Raw genomic sequence first — 21837 nt, forward strand, 5'->3', positions numbered from 1 at the left:
TCTCACAGGCAGAACTGTCACAGTACTCACAGTGATTGTGACAAATGCTGTGAATCACACACAGGATAGAGTATAATATGTGTCAGACAGTTAATTCTACTTCACAGTCTATTTGCTGTTAGGTTTTAATCACATTATGTAAAACTTCCCTTGCATTGAAAGTACCCATATTCCAAGAAGACATGCAGAATTTACAAATAAATTAACCTAAATAAAATTACCACAAGCTATCATGGTATGCCATGCTGCAGATAGTTCCATGCTTCATTTGTCCAACCCCTGCACATTTTATTTTGTCTGACTTGAATACAAACCCACCGCTAGAGGGCTATGTTATACTCTTTGAAACCCAAATTCTTCCTTCAGCGCATCCAACAAAATTACAACTCAAATCGTCTCATTTGTGCCTGCTGTGCTCCAAACTTGACGCTTAACACTTTCACCCCGTTAACTTCCCTTGTAAAAAACGTCGTAAACATTGCAATTACTCTTGGGAAGTGTAGTCCGCTAAACCGCATCCTGTTGAGCAATGCAGCCCAAAAAAACTACATTACCCCTAATCCAACATGGCCGCCCAACGGCTCAACGTCGAACGAACCGTTGTACAGCTTGCGGTTTCATAAAGTGTTGGCGAACGTGGTTCTGTCGTAGAGAAGAAACAGACTGGTGGACACTCTTGTGTTTCTTTTTACAGCAGCATGTCTGAATATGTCACATTCCAGCATGACAGGTGTCGTTACGACCAGGTATTTATATTGTTATATCGATTAAAGTTATATCTATTAAAGTACATGCTAACTTTACTCACTATGCGCACTTCAGGTACCGCTCGGAGACATCTTGACATGCTCGAATGTGAAGCCCTAGTCATGTGTCTGTTTTGCGAACAACTAAATAACCTAACTGTCCCTGAAGGCCACACTGGCTTAATCTGTATTGGCCAAGTAGGTTATGTCGTCTTGTAATGACTCGGGTTTACTTTAGTCTCTTCACATAACATGTGACTACTACAGTAACTTACTGTACTTCAGTACACATTCGAGGTACTTGTTCTCTACTTGAGTGTTTTAGGCAGAATATTGTCATAACAGGAAAAAAAGCACAAGTGAAATTGAACAAACAATGTATGTACCGTTAAGTGTCCCAATGAACTATTCCACTGAGTCTAAGTGGTATACAGCATCATTAATAGTATTAAATACAACTGGGCATGCCCAAATGTTTACTGTGAAAAAGGTTATTCTCAACCCATAAATACTTTTTATTAACAAACATTGAATCGACTGCCATAACTTAATGAAATTGGAAATGCTATAATAAACTAATGATAGATACACTACATAAAAAAATGCTGGAGCTACATAACTTTGCAGGTTTAATAGTTTGCATTGTTTGAAGTGAGAATTGTTTGCATATATGTTTTAGTTTCTTCTGAAAAAATATGAATGTAGTGCTTATATGTATATATATATATATATAAATGTATATATATATGGCATATATATACTTTGAAATTAAACACATGTTCAAAATCTAACATTCATTCAGAGAGAATATAATTAATAATGAAAGCACTAATATTAGACTAAATATAATGTAAATGAGAGTGACCAATATCACTTTGATATAGGATTTTATAAAGGATGTAGGATAACCAGTGAATATTAAATACGCCCAGAGGAGGTCTCTTGACGGGTCACAGAATTCAGTGTACCACCGGCGCTGCTGTTATACCTGGAGCGCAGGTACAAAGTGTCCCCGCTCTTCCACTGTTCACCAATGTTGGCTACAACTGGTCAAGTTGCGGTTGCACTGGTGAATTATTTAATTAAACTATTTTAAAAAACTATTCCCCCATGCCGTGTTTTTACCAGCCGTCCATATGTTCGGCATGTCACAAGGCACAGCAGTGACTCAGATACCAGATTTCCATCCAAATTAGCAGTTGGTGTAATTAAACTCAAGTTAGGGAGGTATGGCGGGCGCCTCTCAGCGCTGCGTGGCGTGTTGCTGTATCTCCCGAAATTATTCCTTATGCTCAGTTATGAATAAATGATCGAAAAAGGTATTTTTGGCACAGTCATTACAGAAATTAATTGCAAATGGTGTGAGTAGATTCGGGTCTCGAAAAAATGTAGCTCGGAAACAGTTTGTCTGCGGTATTAATGAGGGGGCTCCACCTGGTGTGTTAAAACAGCTGGCACGCTGTAATGTCCTGTTTACTGGCCGACAGCTGGAATCCGTCTGCCTCGCTCTGCGTAAAGACACAATCCAAAATCAGACATGGCTTCCTATATTGGAGCATCCTATTTTACCTGGAGATAGAAAGATTTTGTGAACATTCTCATCCAGACTCACGTTTTAACCCTCCTGTTGCCTTCGGGTCAATTTGACCCCATTCAATGTTTAACCCTCCTGTTACCTTTATATTTACTGACATATTTTACCCTCAGGGTCAATTTGACCCCAGCAATTAAAACCTCCAGAAAATTATTAGAATTAATATTGTTTTCCAAGTTTAAGTGAGAGGTACTTTATGTTTGTTTGTTGACTACCTAAATAGCCCTTTAAATATATAAAAAAGTTGATATTTCTTATATGTTTGACACAGTGAAAAACAGCCTGGGGTCAAATTGACCCGAAAGAACACCGACATTAAACATTGAATGGGGTCAAATTGACCCTAAAGGTAACAGGAGGGTTAAAGCAAACTTTAAAAGACCACAATTTGCATTAAATGTCATGTGTTTATTTCTTGTTTGTCATTATGTTTTGGTAATGGACTCGTATATATATTCGTGTGGCATGTCAAATTGTTTGTCTGATGCATTGTCTTCTCCTTCTCTTAGAACACATTTTTTGGTCGGTTCAGGCACTTCCTGGATGTGATCGACCCGAGCACACTCTTCGTGACAGAGGTACACACACTTAAAGAATGGATCTGATGAATCATAGTTTAATCTTTTTATCACTGGGTAATTAAATGTTGCTATCAAGTTATGAAGGATTGTGTGCATGGCATAAAGCCATGGGTTGGTCATGTTGACATTTTTTAAATTAAGCACTATTTTTTTTTTAAATATTGAAAAGAATAATCCAGCCTAGAGCCAACTCAAGAAAGTCACCAAGTCAACACTGACAGCCCCGCCCCTTCAGGCATCCTTCCGAAGCCACGCCCCAAAATGATCATTATGACCGTAAACAATATTTTTGTATTTGGATTAATTCAGGAAAAACTCTTCGCAGTCTGCACCCGAGTGAAACTGGTAAATCGTGTATTTTTTTACAACCGCCCGCATTAATACATGCAGATGCTTTTTAGTCTTTGAGATATTCAGATGAAACTGGCAGAGAACAGTGAATCTGTTATGAACTTCCTGCCAATTTTGCACTATCAATGCAAAACTGCAGGTCATCAAACTACTTTACGTTTTTGGTTTGCTGATTGACGACCACAGCGAGAGCAGAGGTTCTGTGTTGTAGTGAGGTAACCGCCAGGAATTCATTTTATTTTATTTTTACATTTTTATTTGACCTTTATTTAACCTAGATTTACTAAATCGATATAGGTAGAAAAAAAGTCTGGGCAAAAATGTCGTCACAATAATGATAAATGAAGCAACACTTTACATTTACAGAGGAGAAATGAACAGAAGGAAACCTGAAAACCATTGCGTTTGACTTGGTAATTACTTTTCTTAAAATGAAAGCGAAGGGATTCTCTGCAACTGGAAACCACATCTGTGGTCAGACCTTTCTGGTGAGCCTGTCGTCATATTTCTCCAGGTCTTTGTTGTGTTTTGGTCATTTTGCTCGTGGAGTCATCAGAGCTCTGGTGCTCTGGGTAATGAAGCTGTTAGCGGGCTCTTTGGTGACAGTAATAGTGGCAGTGGCTCCTGGGATGTGATGAGGTGTGGACATGTGGGGCAGCTGTGAGGGGTGGAGAGTGTGTATGCTCTCTGACACACACACACACACACACCTTGCACCCTGCTGGGCCAGGCGTAGCCCTAACTTGCCCCTAATGATGACAGTGGAACAAGGATGGCCTTGATTCTGCATACACTCGCACACACACACACATACACACACACGCTCACACACACACGACCTCATGTGCGCACAAGCAAAAGTGCACACCTAACACTCACGCACGCAAATGCAGAGAAAGGAACGTGCACGCACCCACACACACACACACATACAGAGAGATGGCAAGCTCATTAGAACTAATTGGGCCACATGATCTTGTATTTTGCTCCGCATTAGACAATGATCACGCCACAGTAAGCTGCTCATTACCCTTTAAGAAACTCATTTGTCAACCGAAAATCAGCATGAAAGTTTTTGTGAAACACGGTTAACACGCATTGAGCCGTGTGGCTTGAATAGTGGAGGATATAAAAACACCCCTAAGCCTCCAGCAAAGACATCCCTCACCTGCTCTGACTTCAACTTTGACCTATTTGGTCGAATCAGAAACGGCTGCAGGAGTCAGTGGAGCTGCTGGACCGCTTCAAGCGAGGAACTCTGCCCCCGGGAGTGACAGACGCTCAGGTAAAGACACAAAGACGTGAGCGCACATGGACATTGTTCCCGGCGTGTTGATTGGTCGACAGAAGGGTTCAAGAACCAGGTGCCTGTGAAGCGTTTAGATGTTAGAAAAGCAAGGGGAGCGAGGCAGCTAAAAGCAGCCAAATATTTCCATTGTAGACTTTAAAATGTTGCTTATCATTGTATTATGGCTTTATGGATATAACTGATCATTTATATATATATTTATATATATATATATATATATATATATATATATATATATATATATCCAGAGCCGTTTTTAAGTCCTATTTCTAAAGTCTTTACATTATTTGGGTTAGAAACTGACAACTGACTTTTACTCACCTTATTCAAGTTTTGTTCCCAAATTGAAAGACGTGTATTTGTCTCCACAGCTTTGGCAAGCTAAAAAAATAAAGCAGGTAAGACGTTTGTCTCTTATTCGTTCCCTTTGCGTCGCTCTCACTAACACACACGTGCAAGGTCACTGTCCGCTGTCATCTCTGGTTGTCATGGCGTCAGTGAATCGGCCAACAGAACTTGCACCAGTCTTTAAACGTTACGTCAAAACAAACCTGTTTACATGTCGGGGGGAGAGGGAGAGGGGGGGGGGGCTGCGTCCTTCTTTACTACAAGCTTGGCGGTTTGACCCTTGGCCTCGGCTGTCTCCGCATCTGGAAGTGTCCTTGTGCGAGACAGTATTTGTATTGTTTTTTTATTGATTTACATTTTTAGTTTAAGTTTAAAAAAATAGACGATTGGACAAAAACCACAAAAAAAGCCTTTATTGGTGGATTTACTGTATGTAAATGACAAAGCAGGCGTTAACTCATTTGCAATAAGCAGCTTTGAAAGACACTGAGTGCGTTTACATGCAATCGAATTATTGGCTTAGTCGGACTGAAATCGAATTATCCGTTTCATGTAAACACCTTAGTCGGACTATGTGCGGTCCGATTTAGGTCCGATTAACACCCCTGGATAGCTCGATCCGATCCAGTTGATAATTCGACTCTCGCGGCATGTAACTCTGAATTCGATTCGGAACTGGACTTTGCGTCTTTGCGCATGCTCGAGATCCCGCCGCCCTCCTCCCTCCCTCCCATGTCGTGACCCGGAAGTCGAAAGAGACGATAAATTGTCACTGCCGGCAACCTGGCCGGCAGAAAACAAACAAATAACCAGTCCCGCTGCTAACCATGTTGGTGCCCGCCCCTAAGCATAACTCCTCATGATGCCCCCCTGAGATCGGGTCTGTGTGCGCGGATGTGTCGGCGCGCATCACGGCAGAGCGATGCGAGCCGAGAAGTGTTAACGGGGGTGCTGAGCAATTAAATATATCTCTTGTTCTGCCTGTTTTGTGATATACATGCCTAAAAGGCGCCTAATATTTCTAGACTGAAATAATATCGGCATTATAATTATTATAACTATGAGGATTTTATTAGTTGCCTATTTTGTGGAGCCCCCTCAGGACTTGGTGCCCTCGGCAGCGTCGTGCGCGTTATGGGGCGGCGCTGCAAACAACGCTATGGAGAACACAAGAGCCACCACACATTTCTGGACCAAGAGCAGACAGAATTTATGCTTAATGTATTGAAGGAGTTGAACATACTAAAGTTCATGGTTCTTTCTCGAAATGTTGATGTTGTTGTTGGTGGTGGTGAAGAGGTCAAGCGGAAATGGCTGTATCACCACGAGTTGTAATGAAAACAGCGCCACCTATCGTATCGGATATGACATGCTTTCGGCCAATGATTCGAATTACTCACTGCCATGTATATTGGGATAATAGCAGATCCCCCAAAAGATATCATAGTCCGACTAAAGCAAGATTCGAATTATACCATCATGTAACCGCACTGAGTGAGCTGCAGGTGGTCAGACCAACAGAAGACTTTTTACAGTTACATGTGACCAGCCACAGCTATAAAGCTGGTGTTTATGAATACAACTTAAGGATTTCATTAATTATGTTTTTAACTGAACTGTATGACATGGAGGTCTGTGCTCATTATAGCTTTAGCTTATTTAATTTGCCCATGTAATGAGTAGCCCTTACACATAAAAAATGCTTTTTTCCTCTTTTTTTTAAAGCCATCAAATCTCAGTACAGATAAATACACCCAAATCTCACCCAGCATGCCCTAGGAATTGAAGGTGATTGTTGAAACCACGTTCAGGATTGCGCTGGGAAGCACCACATATTGAAGTAGCCTGACTTTAATGACGCGTACGAGTCTGCAGAGCCAGAAGTTATCGAATTTGGAGCCCATACATGACGAATAGGGCACCGCCATCAGCTCAACTATTAACCATCCAAATATAATTAAATGTGAGCAGTGGAACCAGATCACAAGTCGTCGTAATGCTTTTGAGAAACATGAAGTAGAACAACGCGCAATCTAGATGCACTGTATCTGGATAAGAGGTTTTAAAGGCTTTTAATGTAAGTCGGCAACCGTTGTTTGACTAAATAATATATGAGGCCATTTTTCAACTTTCTTCAGGGTTCGTACGGTCATGGAAAACCTGGAAAAGTCATGGAATTTTAAAATGGTCATTTCCAGGCCTGGAAAAGACATGGAAAAAAATTAAATCATAAAAGTTTTGGAAAAGTCATGGAAATGTTGTTATAATCACGTGTTCATTTACGCAGAGTTTGAAATAATTAATATGTTTTCGAAAGAAAGACGCTCAAAATATAAGCCGGCGTACGCTCTCAATACGCAACATTTTCAAAATTGTTCATGTTTATTCCGAGATTTCAGTTTGGTCATGGACATTTGGTTTAAAGTCATGGAAAAGTCCTGGAAATCCATTGGTCAAAATGTGTAAGAACCCCGTTTCTTCCTAGAAAATTTGAACTGAACCAGCTCAAATGGTCGCTCCTCTGATGCGAGTCATGTTCTTACAGGCCATCATCCACCCTGACACGGGGGAGAAGATCCTCATGCCCTTTCGGATGTCAGGTACAGTAGCTTGGTGCGGAAGCCTCGGGGGGCTTGTTATGTGGTCCAACGTGGAGGCAGCGTTCACCCTGGGAACTGTCACAGCTCCACGGGGCTCTTCAGGTTGTCTCGGGGCCCGGAAAAAGGTCACACTCAGCTGGGCGCTGATTAAAACCTCTCTCCCACGGTGACGGAGAACTTACTCGAGGCTCTCCGGAGAAGCTAAAGGCAGTATTTTTGGTGCTGTCTCAAAGCACCTTTTTTGTGTCATGGAGGGGGGGGGGGCTTGATATGTCCCGACCCACCTTCTGTATGTGTCCCAGGATCGTAGATATCTACCGTCTTACACGTGCAGACTATTTAACAGAACCAGAGCGGTGTGTTTTTAAAGATCTTTAAATCTGAACTCAAAGCAAACATTGTGAATGTAAGATGATTAACAGTGAGAAGATTGACTCTTTTCTTTTTACAGGTTTCAACCCATTTGGCACACCAGTGGTAAGGCTTTTTCAAATCCAGTCGTAATATTCACTGTAACTACTTTATTAAAGTTTATCCACACATACGCATATATGCTTTCATAAATATATTGTTTTAAACCAAGACTCTCCCTTCACTGTATTATTTTTAGTAGTCTATCAGTATTTTGTAATCTTATCGTCTAAGGGTTTCATCTTTGTGCAGGTTGTTGGCCTCCTGCTACCAAATCAAACATTGGCGTCAACTATCTTCTGGCAGGTAAATACCGACTTCTTGACCTGTAAAGCTCAGTCGGACGTTAAATTATGAAGACCTCTTTTCAATTTAATGTAATGGTATTAAATTATTTATAAAAATGACACGCATTAATCAACATTTCTGTAAGTGTTCGATTATTCACCAGCCAGACAATGTTTGTGTCACATTCCTGGCAATCCGTTGTAAAAAAAACACAAAAAAGTGACAACAACATTCTCAAAGTAATGCCACAAGAGAAACCGATGGGTTAACATTGACGCAATTATAGAATAAACATGATTAATGATAATAAAATCCACTTTTTATCTACTTGACAAAAGTACAAGATTTTAGTTTTACATTAAACACCTTTAATTGTGGTTGAGGTTTTACATTAAAGGTAAAGTGTGTGGGATTTGGCGACCTCTAGCGGTGAGGTTGCAGATTGCAACCAACTGAACACCCGTCTACTCGACTTTCCTTTTTTAGACTGCGGCAACGTGAGCCATCGAGTGCAAAACCAAAAAATAACTGCTGAAGACTGAGAAGAGGACCTGAAGGGCTCATTATAACATAGCAAAAACACACATTTCTCGAAATGCTCCACACTGGCCCTTTAAATAAACAAATAGAAATACTGCTGTTGTGAAACAAAGACTTCTACCGTCTCAATTCTACAATAATAACAAGAAAGAACTAGAACGGGCACTCGGTAGAGCGCATACCTTCGCATATCACAAGATTGGGCATTGAATTATGAACATTTTGGCAATAGTTGCATGCCAATTGGATAAAAATTGACCGTGCTATGGTAAAAAGAAGATGTTGACCTTGTCAATAACCAATCATCCCACCAAATTTCATGCGATTCAAGAAGATTTTGACCTTTTCATGACCTTGACCTTTGACCCGATCGATCCCGCAATCTAAGCAAATGTTCCCCGGATAATAACCAATCATCCCACCAAATTTCATGCGATTCGGTTTAATACTTTTTGAGTTATGCGAGTAACACGCATACAAATAAATAAATACACGGCGATCAAAACATAACCTTCCGCATTTTCAATGCGAAGGTAATTAAACTCACGGATCAACTACACGCATTTTTCATACTTTTGGCTAATCTATTCACTTTAGACCGCAGTTAAAGGCTCAGGAAAATAAATAATGTTAAGCTTAAAGTATTTGTACTATCCACACATGGACTCGCTGGGATATGAAGTGGAAAGCTGAGGAGTCGGGTGGCGGGCTTGGTGTGGAACGGACGAGGACATTATGTCGTGCCTAAGTGATTTGTTTGCTGCTGTATTGAAAATAATTGAATGTCTCAGCTTTAATCACACAGTAATACTGCACATGTAAGCTCCTCTTCTTCTGACTCCTCCTCTTTCAGTGGTTAAACCAGAGTCACAATGCCTGTGTGAACTACAGCAACCGTAACGCCTCCAAGGAACTGGATTAGTGACGTGACACAGTCCCATTTTGACGTTTACATTTTGTATACAGAGCTGCATGAAATGTGTTCTTATTGTACTTTTACTCACTTTTCCCGTTAGCCGGCTCCAGTTTCCAAATTCTTCCTGGGATACGTCGGAGCAGTGACCAGCGCAGTCTCCATTGCTGTGAGTTTCAAGCTTCTGCGCCTGTGATGTCATTGCACAATAATAGCTGAGTCACTTATTACCTTCGCATTGAAAATGCGGAAGGTTATGTTTTGATCGCCGTGTATTTATTTATTTATTTATTTGTATGCGTGTTACTCGCATAACACAAAAAGTATTAAACCGAATCGCATGAAATTCGGTGGGATGATTGGTTATTATCTGGGGACCATTTGATTAGATTTTGGGATCGATCGGGTCAAAGGTCAAGGTCAAGGTCATGAAAAGGTCAAAATCTTCTTTTTACCATAGCACGGTCAATTTCTATCCAATTGGCATGCAACTAATGCCAACATGTTCATAATTCAATGCCCAATCTTGTGATATGCGAAGGTATGCGCTCTACCGAGTGCCCATTCTAGTTGATCCATGCTTTCTTTTGAGGGAAAGACCAATATATCAGCTTGATGTTGACATTGAGTTGACATTGACGGATGTTTGCAAGTTGAACCACATACAAAGTCTGTGAAACCTGCAATTAGGGGTGTCTCGATATAGCAGTATAACCGTGATATTTATAAAGTAAAATATCGATATGATGGTAATAATACACATTATGATAATATTGTGTAAATAATCCAGTACCTCTTAAATTATCGTACGTACACAGTTATGGTTACAGACTTTCTCTCACTCCACCTCCCGACACTCGTACCCTGAGTGCAATTAATTTGCCAAAAAAAGAGACAAAACGTTAAAAAAAAGTTAAAGATGGATTTACTGAAAGCATTATTATTTAATTTATTTTTTCGTAGAAAGTGATAATATAGATATTACATGATAATCATATAAAGACCATCTGATATTGTGGCCCACCTGTTTGGTTGTGATCTATTCCAACGGTCCACCTCACCTCCCTTTCCCAATACACATTATGAATCACAGTCATTAACCTGGGCTTCAGTGCAGAGTTTAATGGGTTAACTGCTGACTGGAATACATATTTAGGTCAAACCCCTAATCATTTCTTTTGATTTGACAGGAAAATGGCAAATTTCAAGCATAAACCCTCGAAAACCAGCCATCACAATACCCTTATCAGTAGAACCTCTTTTTTTTACCTTTTTTGTCATCAAAGACTCGAATGTCAAAAGAGTGTAACACACGTTCACACACCTGCCTGACTCAGCCCTTGGTGTGGACACGGCGCTCAAACCGAGCCAATTACTGGTCCCGCTGGGCGCTCATCCGGCGGCTGCCCTCAGGCTTGACAACGTCAACAAGCACAGAAGAGAAAAAAAATCACAGGGTGTCTGGAGGGCAGAATGACGGGCGTGGGGGGGGGGGGGGGGGGCTGGAGCTCTCCAATTAAACGTCCGCTCTGGTGACGACCCCCTGCCGGGCCGGGGGAGAGCCGGAGGCTGAAGGAGCATGGCGGCGTGTTATCTGGGAGCTTTTTGACTGCATCTCACGCTTCATCTTCTCTTCTTCCCCCATCGTACCATTCCTGACACAAAGTGTGCTTGTTTTTTTTATTGTTTTTTTTTTTACTTCTGTGCTGAAGGAACACTCTTTCAAACAGTAATCCATTTGTGTTTTATTGGTTTTATAACATGCGGTCGGTGGCCGGTGTGCGTCTGGTTTGCCTGCAGGTCGGGTTGAACGTGTTAATCCAGAGAGCCGGCCGCTTCAGCCCAACCACCAGGCTTTTGGTGCAGAGGTTCATCCCCTTCCCAGCAGTGGGTAAGTTCAAAGAGCTCCCTTAATGGGACGGAGGGGGATTAAACCCAGTTCTCTTCCAAAACGGCCTTTTAAACTAAATTAGTCGATGTTTGAGTTCACAATGGGAAACCCACTGAATAAGGAGACCAGAGTTGCTCTATGATTAAAATAAAACCTCCATTGTGGCTGGTTTAAGCTGCCTGTCAATACAACAGTTTTTTATTATTATTTAACTTTATCAATATGTCTTCATTATACTTTTTACCTTCGCATTGAAAATGCGGAAGGTTATGTTTTGATCGCCGCGTATTTATTTGTATGCGTGTTACTCGCATCACTCAAAAAGTATTAAACCGAATCGCATGAAATTTGGTGGGATGATTGGTTATTATCCGGGGACCATTTGATTAGATTTTGGGTCAAAGGTCAAGGTCATGAAAAGGTCAAAATCTTCTTTTTTCCATAGCGGTCAATTTTTATCCAATTGGCATGCAACTAATGCCAACATGTTCATAATTCAATGCCCAATCTTGTGATATGCGAAGGTATGCGCTCTACCGAGTGCCCGTTCTAGTTTTAAGTATGTTACCATCTTATAGCTGAAACGCAAACTATGCTAGAGCCTGTGCTTTAGGTTAGCAGGTGAACTATTGGCTATTAGTTTGTTGCATTGTATGCAGTGTCTGAATATGAGTTAGTTTGTGAGCACAAAAACAATTCGATGCACTTCGGCATGCCAATATGTCAGGATGCTAATGTAACCGCTTCAGCAACTCGCGGTCAGCACGATATTACACAAACATCTCTTACGTGTAACAGAATGATGTTAAAGCTGAGCTCCCCGTCACCTCAGAACCTTCATCAGCAAAAATGATGACGACGAATTATGTGCTTAAACAACCCTGAAAAACGTTAGTGTCCTATTTCATTAAGATTGGCTCCACAGTCTCAAGGAACGTTTATTATGTAATGGTTGCTTGTTAGCAGCGTGCTAACAAGTACTCCATGTGTGGAGCATGCTACCGTTTAACCCTCCTGTTACCTTTAGGGTCAATTTGACCCCATTCAATGTTTAACGTCGGTGTTCTTTCGGGTCAATTTGACCCCAGGCTGTTTTTCACTGTGTCAAACATATAAGAAATATCAACTTTTTTACATATTTAAAGGGCTATTTAGGTAGTCAACAAACAAACACAAAGTACCTCACACTTAAACTTGGAAAACAATATTAATTCTAATAATTTTCTGGAGGTTTTAATTGCTGGGGTCAAATTGACCCCAAGGGTAAAATATGTCAGTAAATATAAAGGTAACAGGAGGGTTAAACATTGAATGGGGTCAAATTGACCCTAAAGGCAACAGGAGGGTTAAGAAATTGTTCATGAATAGGTTTTATGTATCTTGTCATCATTAAAGCGTTGGAGTGGCCCAATGGAAGAACAGGGCATCCCTTCTGTTGATTATTCTCTGGGGACCTTCGTTATAGTCGCAGGGACCACGGGGCCACAGGGCTGTACGTGTAATGAAACTGAATAATAGACTTATCATTGCTGTACTTTTCAAATCCTGTTTTCATGTTGGACACATTTTAAGAAAACGGGAGCCCTAATATAAACCTTTAGACGCAGAATGAACTGAATTAGAATCCTGATTGTTGATGAATATAGTGCGTCTTGCTCCCTCATAACACATCGCTGCATGAGAGCCAACCGCAGCTTCGGGTTCCTCGCCGTCCGTCTTCCCGTCTGCGGGGTCTGAGACGTGTTGGGAGCTCCCTTTGTCAGACATGTGGAGCCACAAAGATGATTTTCATGCCACTCTCCCGCAAACTCGCACCCAGGGGTATAGACCCGTGTCCCAGAATGCTGCCGGCTCATAATTAAATGGTTTTCCCCCCCTCCCCCTCTCTTGCCATGGTGGTTGTTTTAATTAAATCAACAGGTTTCTACAGCTCAGCCTTTGCCTGGTAATTGGCTGCTTGTTAGAACTCTGCTGCCGCAAACAAATTGGATAATTACCCCTAAAGTGGCGTCTATGTCAAGGCCTCATTTACCTGATTTATGTTCGTTCATTGTTGTTGTTGTTGTTTTGGTCGGGCCACATATAAGGTAATTAAATTGGCTAATTGAAGCGAGCAAAAGTAAAGCGCTGTTTGAATTTTCGCCCGCTTCATTTTGTTTGCTTACTTAAGGCGAGATTTATTTGTAATAACCTAATCAAGCAGCGGCCTGTCATTCAATTAGATTATGAAGACCGTCACGTAGAACCGGAGGGAAAGACACTCCGCCAGACATTTATGGAGATCATTTGTTGTCGTTTGAAGATAATAATCAGGATTTAATTTTTATTCATAATGCCGTAATTATGTGAAAAAAATCGTTAATGCATTCCCAGTATACCACGAGGTATTAGACGACAATTAGACGGTGGATAAATGTAATTTTTTTAAATAATTACAAATTGCAGTCAGATTTTAGGCATTTAACTGTACAGACTTGGCAATAATTGATTCAATTTTATAATTACTTTGATGCCTTTTATTAATTGAGTTAGAATCATTTTTTTCCCTTATTTGATCTGTTTTTGTTATTCCTCGCTAAAACCCCACTATCTGTCCCTCTGTTAATTGGTCTGGATAAAAAAATAAAAAATCCCTTGTAGGTAAAAAGAGCTATTTGCTCAGTCAATTGAATTCCCCTCACAAAGCGACCCGCGAGCCCCGCGGCCGCCCGTAAAGATAACTCCCGACGCTGTTGTCTTAAATTAAAAAGGCTCGCGGCGCCACCACTAAACTCTCTAAAATGAGTTTTTCTTATTCCTATTAGAGTCAAGGAGAAAGCTCCGTCGACATGAACAAACATTTGGCTTCACTTTGGCTCCGTGAATAAATCACAGAGCGACAACACGGCTGTTAACGACGGCTGTGGGTCGACCCGTCGGTCACCTGGTCACAGCGGTGACGGCTGGTTTGACTGACTTGAGTCGCACGCACGCACACACACACACACAGACACACACACACACACAGACACATACACACACATACACACACACTCAGACACACACACACACTCAGACACACACACCGACACACACACACACACAAACTCAGACACACACTCAGACACACACACACTCAGACACACACACACACACATATACACACAGACACACACATACACACACACACACATACACACACACAAACACACATACACACACAGACACACACATACAAACACACACCCACACACAAAGACACACACACACAAAGACAAACACACACACACACATACCCACACACACACACACACACATACACACACAGACCCACACACACAGACAAACACACACATACACACACAGACAAACACACACATACCACACACACACACACACATACACACACAGACCCACACACACAGACAAACACACACATACAAACACCCACACACAAAGACACACACAAACACACACACACAAAGACAAACACACACAGACAAAGACAAACACACACACAAACACAGACCCACACACACAGACACACACACACACACACGGAGACGTAGCGTTCGTCTGTGGTTCTGAACCCCGTGACGTCGCCGTGTCGTCGTCTTCTCGGTGACGTTCTTTGACTCGAGGACAGTTTTCCTCCTAAATGCCCCAGAAGCTGCTCTGCCTCGTGTTTATGAACCTGGCAACAGCAGAAATATGAAAATGTTCGCAGCGCTATGATGATAACACGAGCTAACTAGCACTGAACCCATTTGCTTTGACGGTATTTGGTCTTAAATCAACATATTGGACCAAAGAATATATTTGAGCTGATGATAGAGCAAATGAAACGGTTCTTTAAGATCCTGCGGAGGAGATGCATGTGTGGCAACATCACAACTTCTCTAAACCGTCAAAATAAGGTTTGAATAATTATTGAATAAATTATGATTAAAACGTTCTTCAGGATGTACGCCCTGAATCCTGCACTTCTATACCGCAGTGCTCTTGAGCAAGCAACTGAACCTCTTCCTGCTCTGACTGATCTTCCTGGCAGCTGCATGACTGAGCGGGAAGAGCAGCGGGAAGAGGAGCCGGAGAGAGGCGGTGTGAGGCGGACCGGCGGCTGCAGGCGGGTTGCGCTCGGCGTTCCTCTACGTCGGCATCACTGGCTCTCAACGGAGCGAGGACAAGGGGACGGGGAAAATACGGGAATGTCTGTTTTTGCCAATAATACTAATTGAAGCTCATCAAGGTGCATAAATTCACTCAAATGCAAAAACGTGATAACCAAAAAGCAGACCTCGCTGTTGTGACGTGTGTTGCGTGTTTTTCTACTTCCATAAGACATTTTCTTAACGGTTTGAGTGTTATTAATCCTGCCATGTTTCTTACTTTAGCCGACCCAACGTGCTTTAAGACTAAAAGCTTCCCCGTGTGACCCCCCCCCCCCCCCCGCTCCGCATCGCTCCGAGTGGCCGGATACTTCCGTTAAGTTCCGTCGGCACATGAACTCTTCGACGGTTAACTCTTGAAAACAAAAACAACAACCTAAGATCTCAACAGTCGCTTCTTCAGCTGCTGACAAAGAAACGCCCCGTGGCTTTTCTTGACTTCCGTTGCATTTTCATGTTCATCGTCACCCCCACCTCGTTCACACGGTGTTTTGTTTAGTGTTAGAAAAAAAACCTGCGTTACAGTTTATTTGTTCCTCTTCGCGAACGCATATTTACTCGGGAATAAGAGACCGATGCTCGAATGGTAGTGGTGTTCTACCATAATACAAGTAACGTTAATTAGACGTTCGAATAACCCCAAATTAAATGATAATTCTGGCTGTGCAGGACTAAATAGATAGATAGATAGATATATACTTTATTAATCCCCAAGGGGAAATTTAACGAGAATAAAATATAAAATACAAAATGAAGTATATATATAGTATGTATATAAAATGAAACATATATGTATATATATATATACACACACACAAACAAATATAATACAATGACTGTGCAAAGTATACAAAGTAAAATATAAAATACAAAATAAAATATATATGTATATATACAACATATATGCATACACAATACAATACGAATGCCTGCAGTGTAAAAATTAAATTAAATATAAAAATATTAAATAGTAACTGAACAAAAGAAAAAAAACGATGATAAAAACTAGTTTCAGAAAGCACCAGATTTGATGCTTGCTTTGCCGTGACATTAACGCGTGGCGTTCGTGGAAACGCGACGGTATACAACCACGACGAATCATTTATTTTAGTCGGGAGAACACATTGCCAAGAGGAGAACCGACACGACCGCTGCGGCTTTTTTGAGTTTATAAATGTCGTGTTGTGTCACGGTCACCACGGTAACGTAGGGTTATATCCGTATTTGGCAGAAGCTCAAGTCACCGGGAATATGCCGTTAATTGGTCTTCTCGTGGCGACGGCGAGGCTCAGTCGCGGTGTCAGAGGTTCACGTAAACAGTTAAACCCGGGGAAGACCTCCACCGGGAGATGGCCGGCGGCCAGGTCGCCACGCGGCAGGAAAGTGCCACTAATTTTGGATATTTTGTTTGGATATTAAGTTTTTCCACCTGATTTTCAAACTTGTTCCCAAACCGTCCCTCATCTCTCTCAAACCTCGCAACTTTTCTCCCATTGACTTTTGTGTGTGTGTGTGTGCGTGTGTGTGTGTGTGTGTGTGTGTGTGTAGCCTAATTAAACCATAGAAGCCATATGTGTTAATGAGCTCCCTCATTAGGCAGTAGCTCTCCTCGTTAGGGGGAGAGGCGGCGCTGGTGGAGGAGAGATGGAGCGGCTCTTTCTCAAGCTCCTGCTGAGTTCACTGTCCCACTGAAAAGGGGATTATACTACGGAGGGCGGGGAGGAAATATGGGCTGAGATGAGAAAATATATTTTCGGAGATGGCTCTTTTAAAAAGTGTGTTTAGTTAGAAAACGCAGCTTCTGCGATTGATGGAGACGTGTCGTCCAAACTGTTGGTTCAATGCATTTATGAGGGATTATTTGAGTTAACGCCACAGCGAGCGGCCTCGTAGGATTCTAAACGAATGATAATAAAAGCAGCGATCTGAAGTGTGAGCCTGACTGGTTTTAAATGGTCTCTGCATGAAGAGAAAAGAGACTTTGTCCTTAGAGGTGTAAGCTAACGGTTTCTGAGCAGATACCATTGAATCCGATTGATCAGCAAACCTGTTTTGTTTTCCAAGTTTCTCCAATTATTTTCTGATCCACAGGAAATATACTGTGTACACTTTATAATGTGCTTGATATTTTTTTAAAAGATTTATTTTTATTAACACACATTTTTTTACAGGATATTTGTAGTGAAATAGCATTTACAGTTTGTTATACTGAAAATATTATTTTACAAAAAGAAAATACACAAGTGTATAACCTTGTAGAAACACCACACAAGGATGATGTTTTTTTTTTAACATAAGATAAAAACAAAGAGAAAACAAAACAAGACAAGACAAAACAAAAACATTTCACACACTTTTTATTTTTTTATTTTGTCCTAAATGGATGGCATACGTTGCCTAGATTTGTCACTTCTCTTTTTGCCAGGGTTTCTTCCCATTAGCTGATCTGTATTTTAACATTTAAAACATCCTGCTTTTTGAATATCTTTGTCGTCTTGGTGTCTGCATCACACCTTTTGTGGAGGATGCATTCCATCACCGGCGCCAGCACCACAACAACACCTCTCCGTCTGCTGAGCGTAAGCTAAATAAAGATGGTTCTTCTTCCTCCTCCCGTGTCCCGCCAGGCTTCCTCTCCTGCGGCGGCGCCGGGGACTCGTCCTGCCCGTCCACAGCGTGGCGTGCCTCGCCGCCTTCGGCCTGGCTCTGCCTCTCGCCATCAGTCTCTTCCCTCAGATGTCCCAGGTGCGTCCTCCCAAAAAAACACTTTCTCAGGAGCGTGTCTTTCCTCTTAAGGTGCGTTCACACCAAAAGCCACGCGATTTTTCACGTCGCCCAAAACGCGTGAGTTTACTCGCTCGACCGTTCGCCGTGTTCTCGCCATGAGCGTCGAGATGCTCTGCGAGGGGCGGGGCTTACCTCCGTGTCTCGTCTCCGTAGAGACCGTTATCATTTCCTTCATCCACCAGAATAACTCACCACTAGTTCTGCTTTATACTTGTTGTGGACGTCCCACACACTGACGCCCTCGTGTTTGGGTTGATGACATCACCCGTAGGCTCACTCAGCTCGGTCACTTTCACCGATGAAGTCACTGTTACGTCTGGAAGACTTCCGCTTCCAGCTACGAGAGAGAACTCGAGAGCTGATTGGCCCGAGTTGCGAGATGACGCCTCAAAGTTGAAATATTTCAACTCGGGGCGAAAATTGCGCCGCTGAAAACGCGTCGCCCACATCGCGTCGCCCCAAACGCGCCGCCCGGGAAAATATCACGTCTATCGCAGCCACACGCGTCTGTACGTTGACTTTTCATGGGATTCGGTCGCGCGAAAAAATAGTTTCGCTTTTGGTGTGACCTTAAGATACAACCGAACCACAAACGCTATGTTGAGCGCTTTCATTAACTGTGTAGGTGTCACCAGTATTGAGGTAAATCATTTGAAAGTATGGATTCTGATTTTATCAAATGTTCGTGCTCAAGAGAAGAGTGACTCTCAGAGGCTCAGTGGCCCTCTGAGACTTAACCTGCTCTGTCATGATCTGCTCTCAGTGATGCGTTCAGGCTCGCCGGCTAAGATCTAACTCCAGTGTGTCGTTCTTCTCGTGAAATCACCATGGAGTGGGTTTTTACGTCTTCTTCTTCTTCTTCTTTTTTCTACCTCCGTCTCTCTCTTTGTCTTCCCTCTGCCAAATGACTCGCTGACACAAGCCAACCAGCTCTGGCTTTAAAAATGTGTAGGATTTAATTACCACTGGAGAAAGCTCAGACAGCCATATGGCAAAACAACTTCAGACATATGTGTCGCCAACAGTCCTGTGAAAAGCTGCCTCCCCGCTCCGCAGAGGGGCCTGTTTTTTCTCTCACAAGTCCTTTTTTTTTGTTGCACATTTGCAAAGATAGCAGGTGAAAAAAAGCGAAAAGAAGAGAGAAGTCCCTAAAAAGCAACATGAATGCGCTGCTCCCCTTGGACCCCCTGCCTACTCAATTTGTCCCACTTCGCCATTTCACACCTACCAAGATGTCTGATTAGGATTCTGCCTCCAACTCCGACAGCCATCTGTCTCCGGTTCAAATATTAGGAGACGCAAATCTCAAATTAGACCTTCGTCTGCCAAATTGGCTCTTTCTGCACATTAGTCGTAAATACAGAACATTTAAAGCCTTTAAGAATTACTTAGCTACAAATGAAACTGTTTCAGATCTTTGAGCCGCGGCTCGTGTCGATGCTCGCCGGATGCATCTCGTGTACAGCGTGTTCACATTTAATATTCCCGCCGCTTGCGACGGGCGCTTTCTTATTTGCGGCGTTGACCTATTTTTTTCCTGTCTGCTTTCGATTCCCACCGGATCAGTGTGAATCAGCTGGAGCCGGAGATCGCCGCGGCAACGGATTGTAAGATTGTGACGTACAATAAAGGCCTGTGAGTGACCTCTGCGGCCCCCGGGCCCCGCCGCTCATCGCGGTTCAGACCGCCCCGAGGCTGCCAGAGACCGAACCGTGGTAAACTTGGCTGTGGAAAGTTAGCATAAGTTTACGGAGAAAGGCAGAAGATGTGTTGTTGATGCCAAGGCCCGGCTTGTTTAATAAGCAGTAACACATGATGACATATTGCGATACAGTAAAATGTATTTTTGACACCTCAGAAAGAATTATCCCCGTTGTCACAAATAATACCAAAGACTGAGCCACTGAAAGGACGTATGGAGCAGCTCTGCATGCTGTCTCTCTCTCTCTTTCACAATGAACTGATGAACATGAACAAAGAGGAAGAATACGTGGATGAAGGGGAGACTGCAGGTAAATAGGGTAAATATTTGAACTAATGGATACAACCATGAAACCTCCCCAGTTGATTACTTTCATTAATGCAATTATTTTTTTAATTACATGTTTTCTGACATGTAACATTTTGAATATGGAATTATTCACGATGTCATCAAATATGTGATAATTTGTGTTGACACGTCGAAGTTTTTTTTCATGTCGGGAATCTTTGTAAAGAATCCATTGTCTCCATGTTTTAAAAAATTCAATATTGTATAAATCACACAATAATCTATGAAAACCTTTGTAAAAAAAATAATATCTGAATATACACTACCGTTCAAAAGTTTGGGGTCATCCAGACAATTTCGTGTCTTCCATGAAAACTCACTTTTATTTATCAAATGAATTGAAAATTGAATAGAAAATATAGTCAAGACATTGACAAGGTTAGAAATAATGATTAATATTTGAAGTATTAATTTTGTTCTTCAAACTTCAAGCTCAAAGGAAGGCCAGTTGTATATATTATATCACCAGCATAACTGTTTTCAGCTGTGCTAGCATAATTGCACGGGTTTTCTAATCAGATATTAGTCTTCTAAGGCGATGATCAAACACAATGTACCATTAGAACACTGGAGTGATAGTTGATGGAAATGGGCCTCTATACACCTCTGGAGATATTTCATTAGAAACCAGATGTTTCCACCTAGAATAGTCATTTACCACATTAACAATGTATCGTGTGTATTTTTGATTAATGTTATCTTTATTGAACAAACAGTGCTTTTCTTTGAAAAATAAAGACATTTCTAAGTGACCCCAAACTTTTGAACGGTAGTATAAATAGGAATGAAACTGTAAAGTTTGAGGCAGAAATCTTCAGAGAATCTGAGAATGTTGTTGTTGAGAAAATGGCCTTTAAAGTCTTCATCCACTACATTTGAACGAGTACATTTCGCCATTAAACTCCCCCAGTCGGTTACTTACATTAAGACAATCATTTTTGTATGACATTTTTTCTGAAACGTTACATTTCAATATGCAAATGTGGTGTTTGTAATTTAGGATCGATGGACACGAATGGACAATGTAGTGTTTTGGGGATATTTTCTCTTCACCTGTCATGGAAGCAAAATGGCTAAAACACTCCAAATTGATCAGTGTTTGGTGAAAAAGAGGCGAGTTCCCTTAAACCGGCAGGATGGTCATTGTGATCTGAATTGTTTATGTAAATACTGTGAATGAAATCAGGATAAATCACTAAAATGTATTTTTATGAAAAGATATTTGTCTTGTTTTATTATTAAATAAAGAGGTTGCCAACCTGTGATATATACATAAATAT

At 41.6% G+C, this 21837-nt stretch overlaps 1 protein-coding gene across 5 annotated transcripts; it reads left to right on the forward strand.

Moving 5' to 3' along the window:
• Positions 1-618: 618 nt before the first annotated feature.
• On the forward strand, positions 619-21778 carry sfxn5a (sideroflexin 5a). Of its 5 annotated transcripts, none has more exons than XR_008833124.1 (11): positions 619-746; positions 2850-2918; positions 4480-4557; positions 4953-4979; positions 7475-7529; positions 7981-8006; positions 8193-8246; positions 9785-9850; positions 11482-11572; positions 15603-15800; positions 18348-18436. XR_008833124.1 is itself a non-coding variant. In XM_056425642.1 (11 exons), exons 1-11 carry the CDS (start codon positions 699-701, stop codon positions 20144-20146), a joined length of 705 nt encoding a protein of 234 aa, XP_056281617.1. In that variant the 5' UTR covers positions 619-698; the 3' UTR covers positions 20147-21778. The 5 variants fall into 5 exon arrangements, 4 of the variants coding, with proteins under 4 accessions (XP_056281617.1, XP_056281619.1, XP_056281621.1 ...); XM_056425642.1 differs by lacking the exon at positions 15603-15800 and adding an exon at positions 20074-21778 and having other exon boundaries at positions 18348-18465; XM_056425644.1 differs by lacking the exons at positions 11482-11572; positions 15603-15800 and adding an exon at positions 20074-20161 and having other exon boundaries at positions 18348-18465.
• Positions 21779-21837: the final 59 nt, after the last annotated feature.

The sequence above is a fragment of the Pseudoliparis swirei genome, chromosome 11 (assembly GCF_029220125.1).
Source record: "Pseudoliparis swirei isolate HS2019 ecotype Mariana Trench chromosome 11, NWPU_hadal_v1, whole genome shotgun sequence".
NCBI classification, from domain to species: domain Eukaryota; kingdom Metazoa; phylum Chordata; class Actinopteri; order Perciformes; family Liparidae; genus Pseudoliparis; species Pseudoliparis swirei.

Bases quoted from the DNA above. Each gene is read 5' to 3' on its own strand.
- sfxn5a (XM_056425642.1), top strand. From the start codon at position 699: ATGTCTGAATATGTCACATTCCAGCATGACAGGTGTCGTTACGACCAG. The intron at 7,530-7,980 runs GTACAGTAGCTT...TTCTTTTTACAG, and splicing joins CATGCCCTTTCGGATGTCAG to GTTTCAACCCATTTGGCACA. The intron at 8,007-8,192 runs GTAAGGCTTTTT...ATCTTTGTGCAG, and splicing joins ACCCATTTGGCACACCAGTG to GTTGTTGGCCTCCTGCTACC.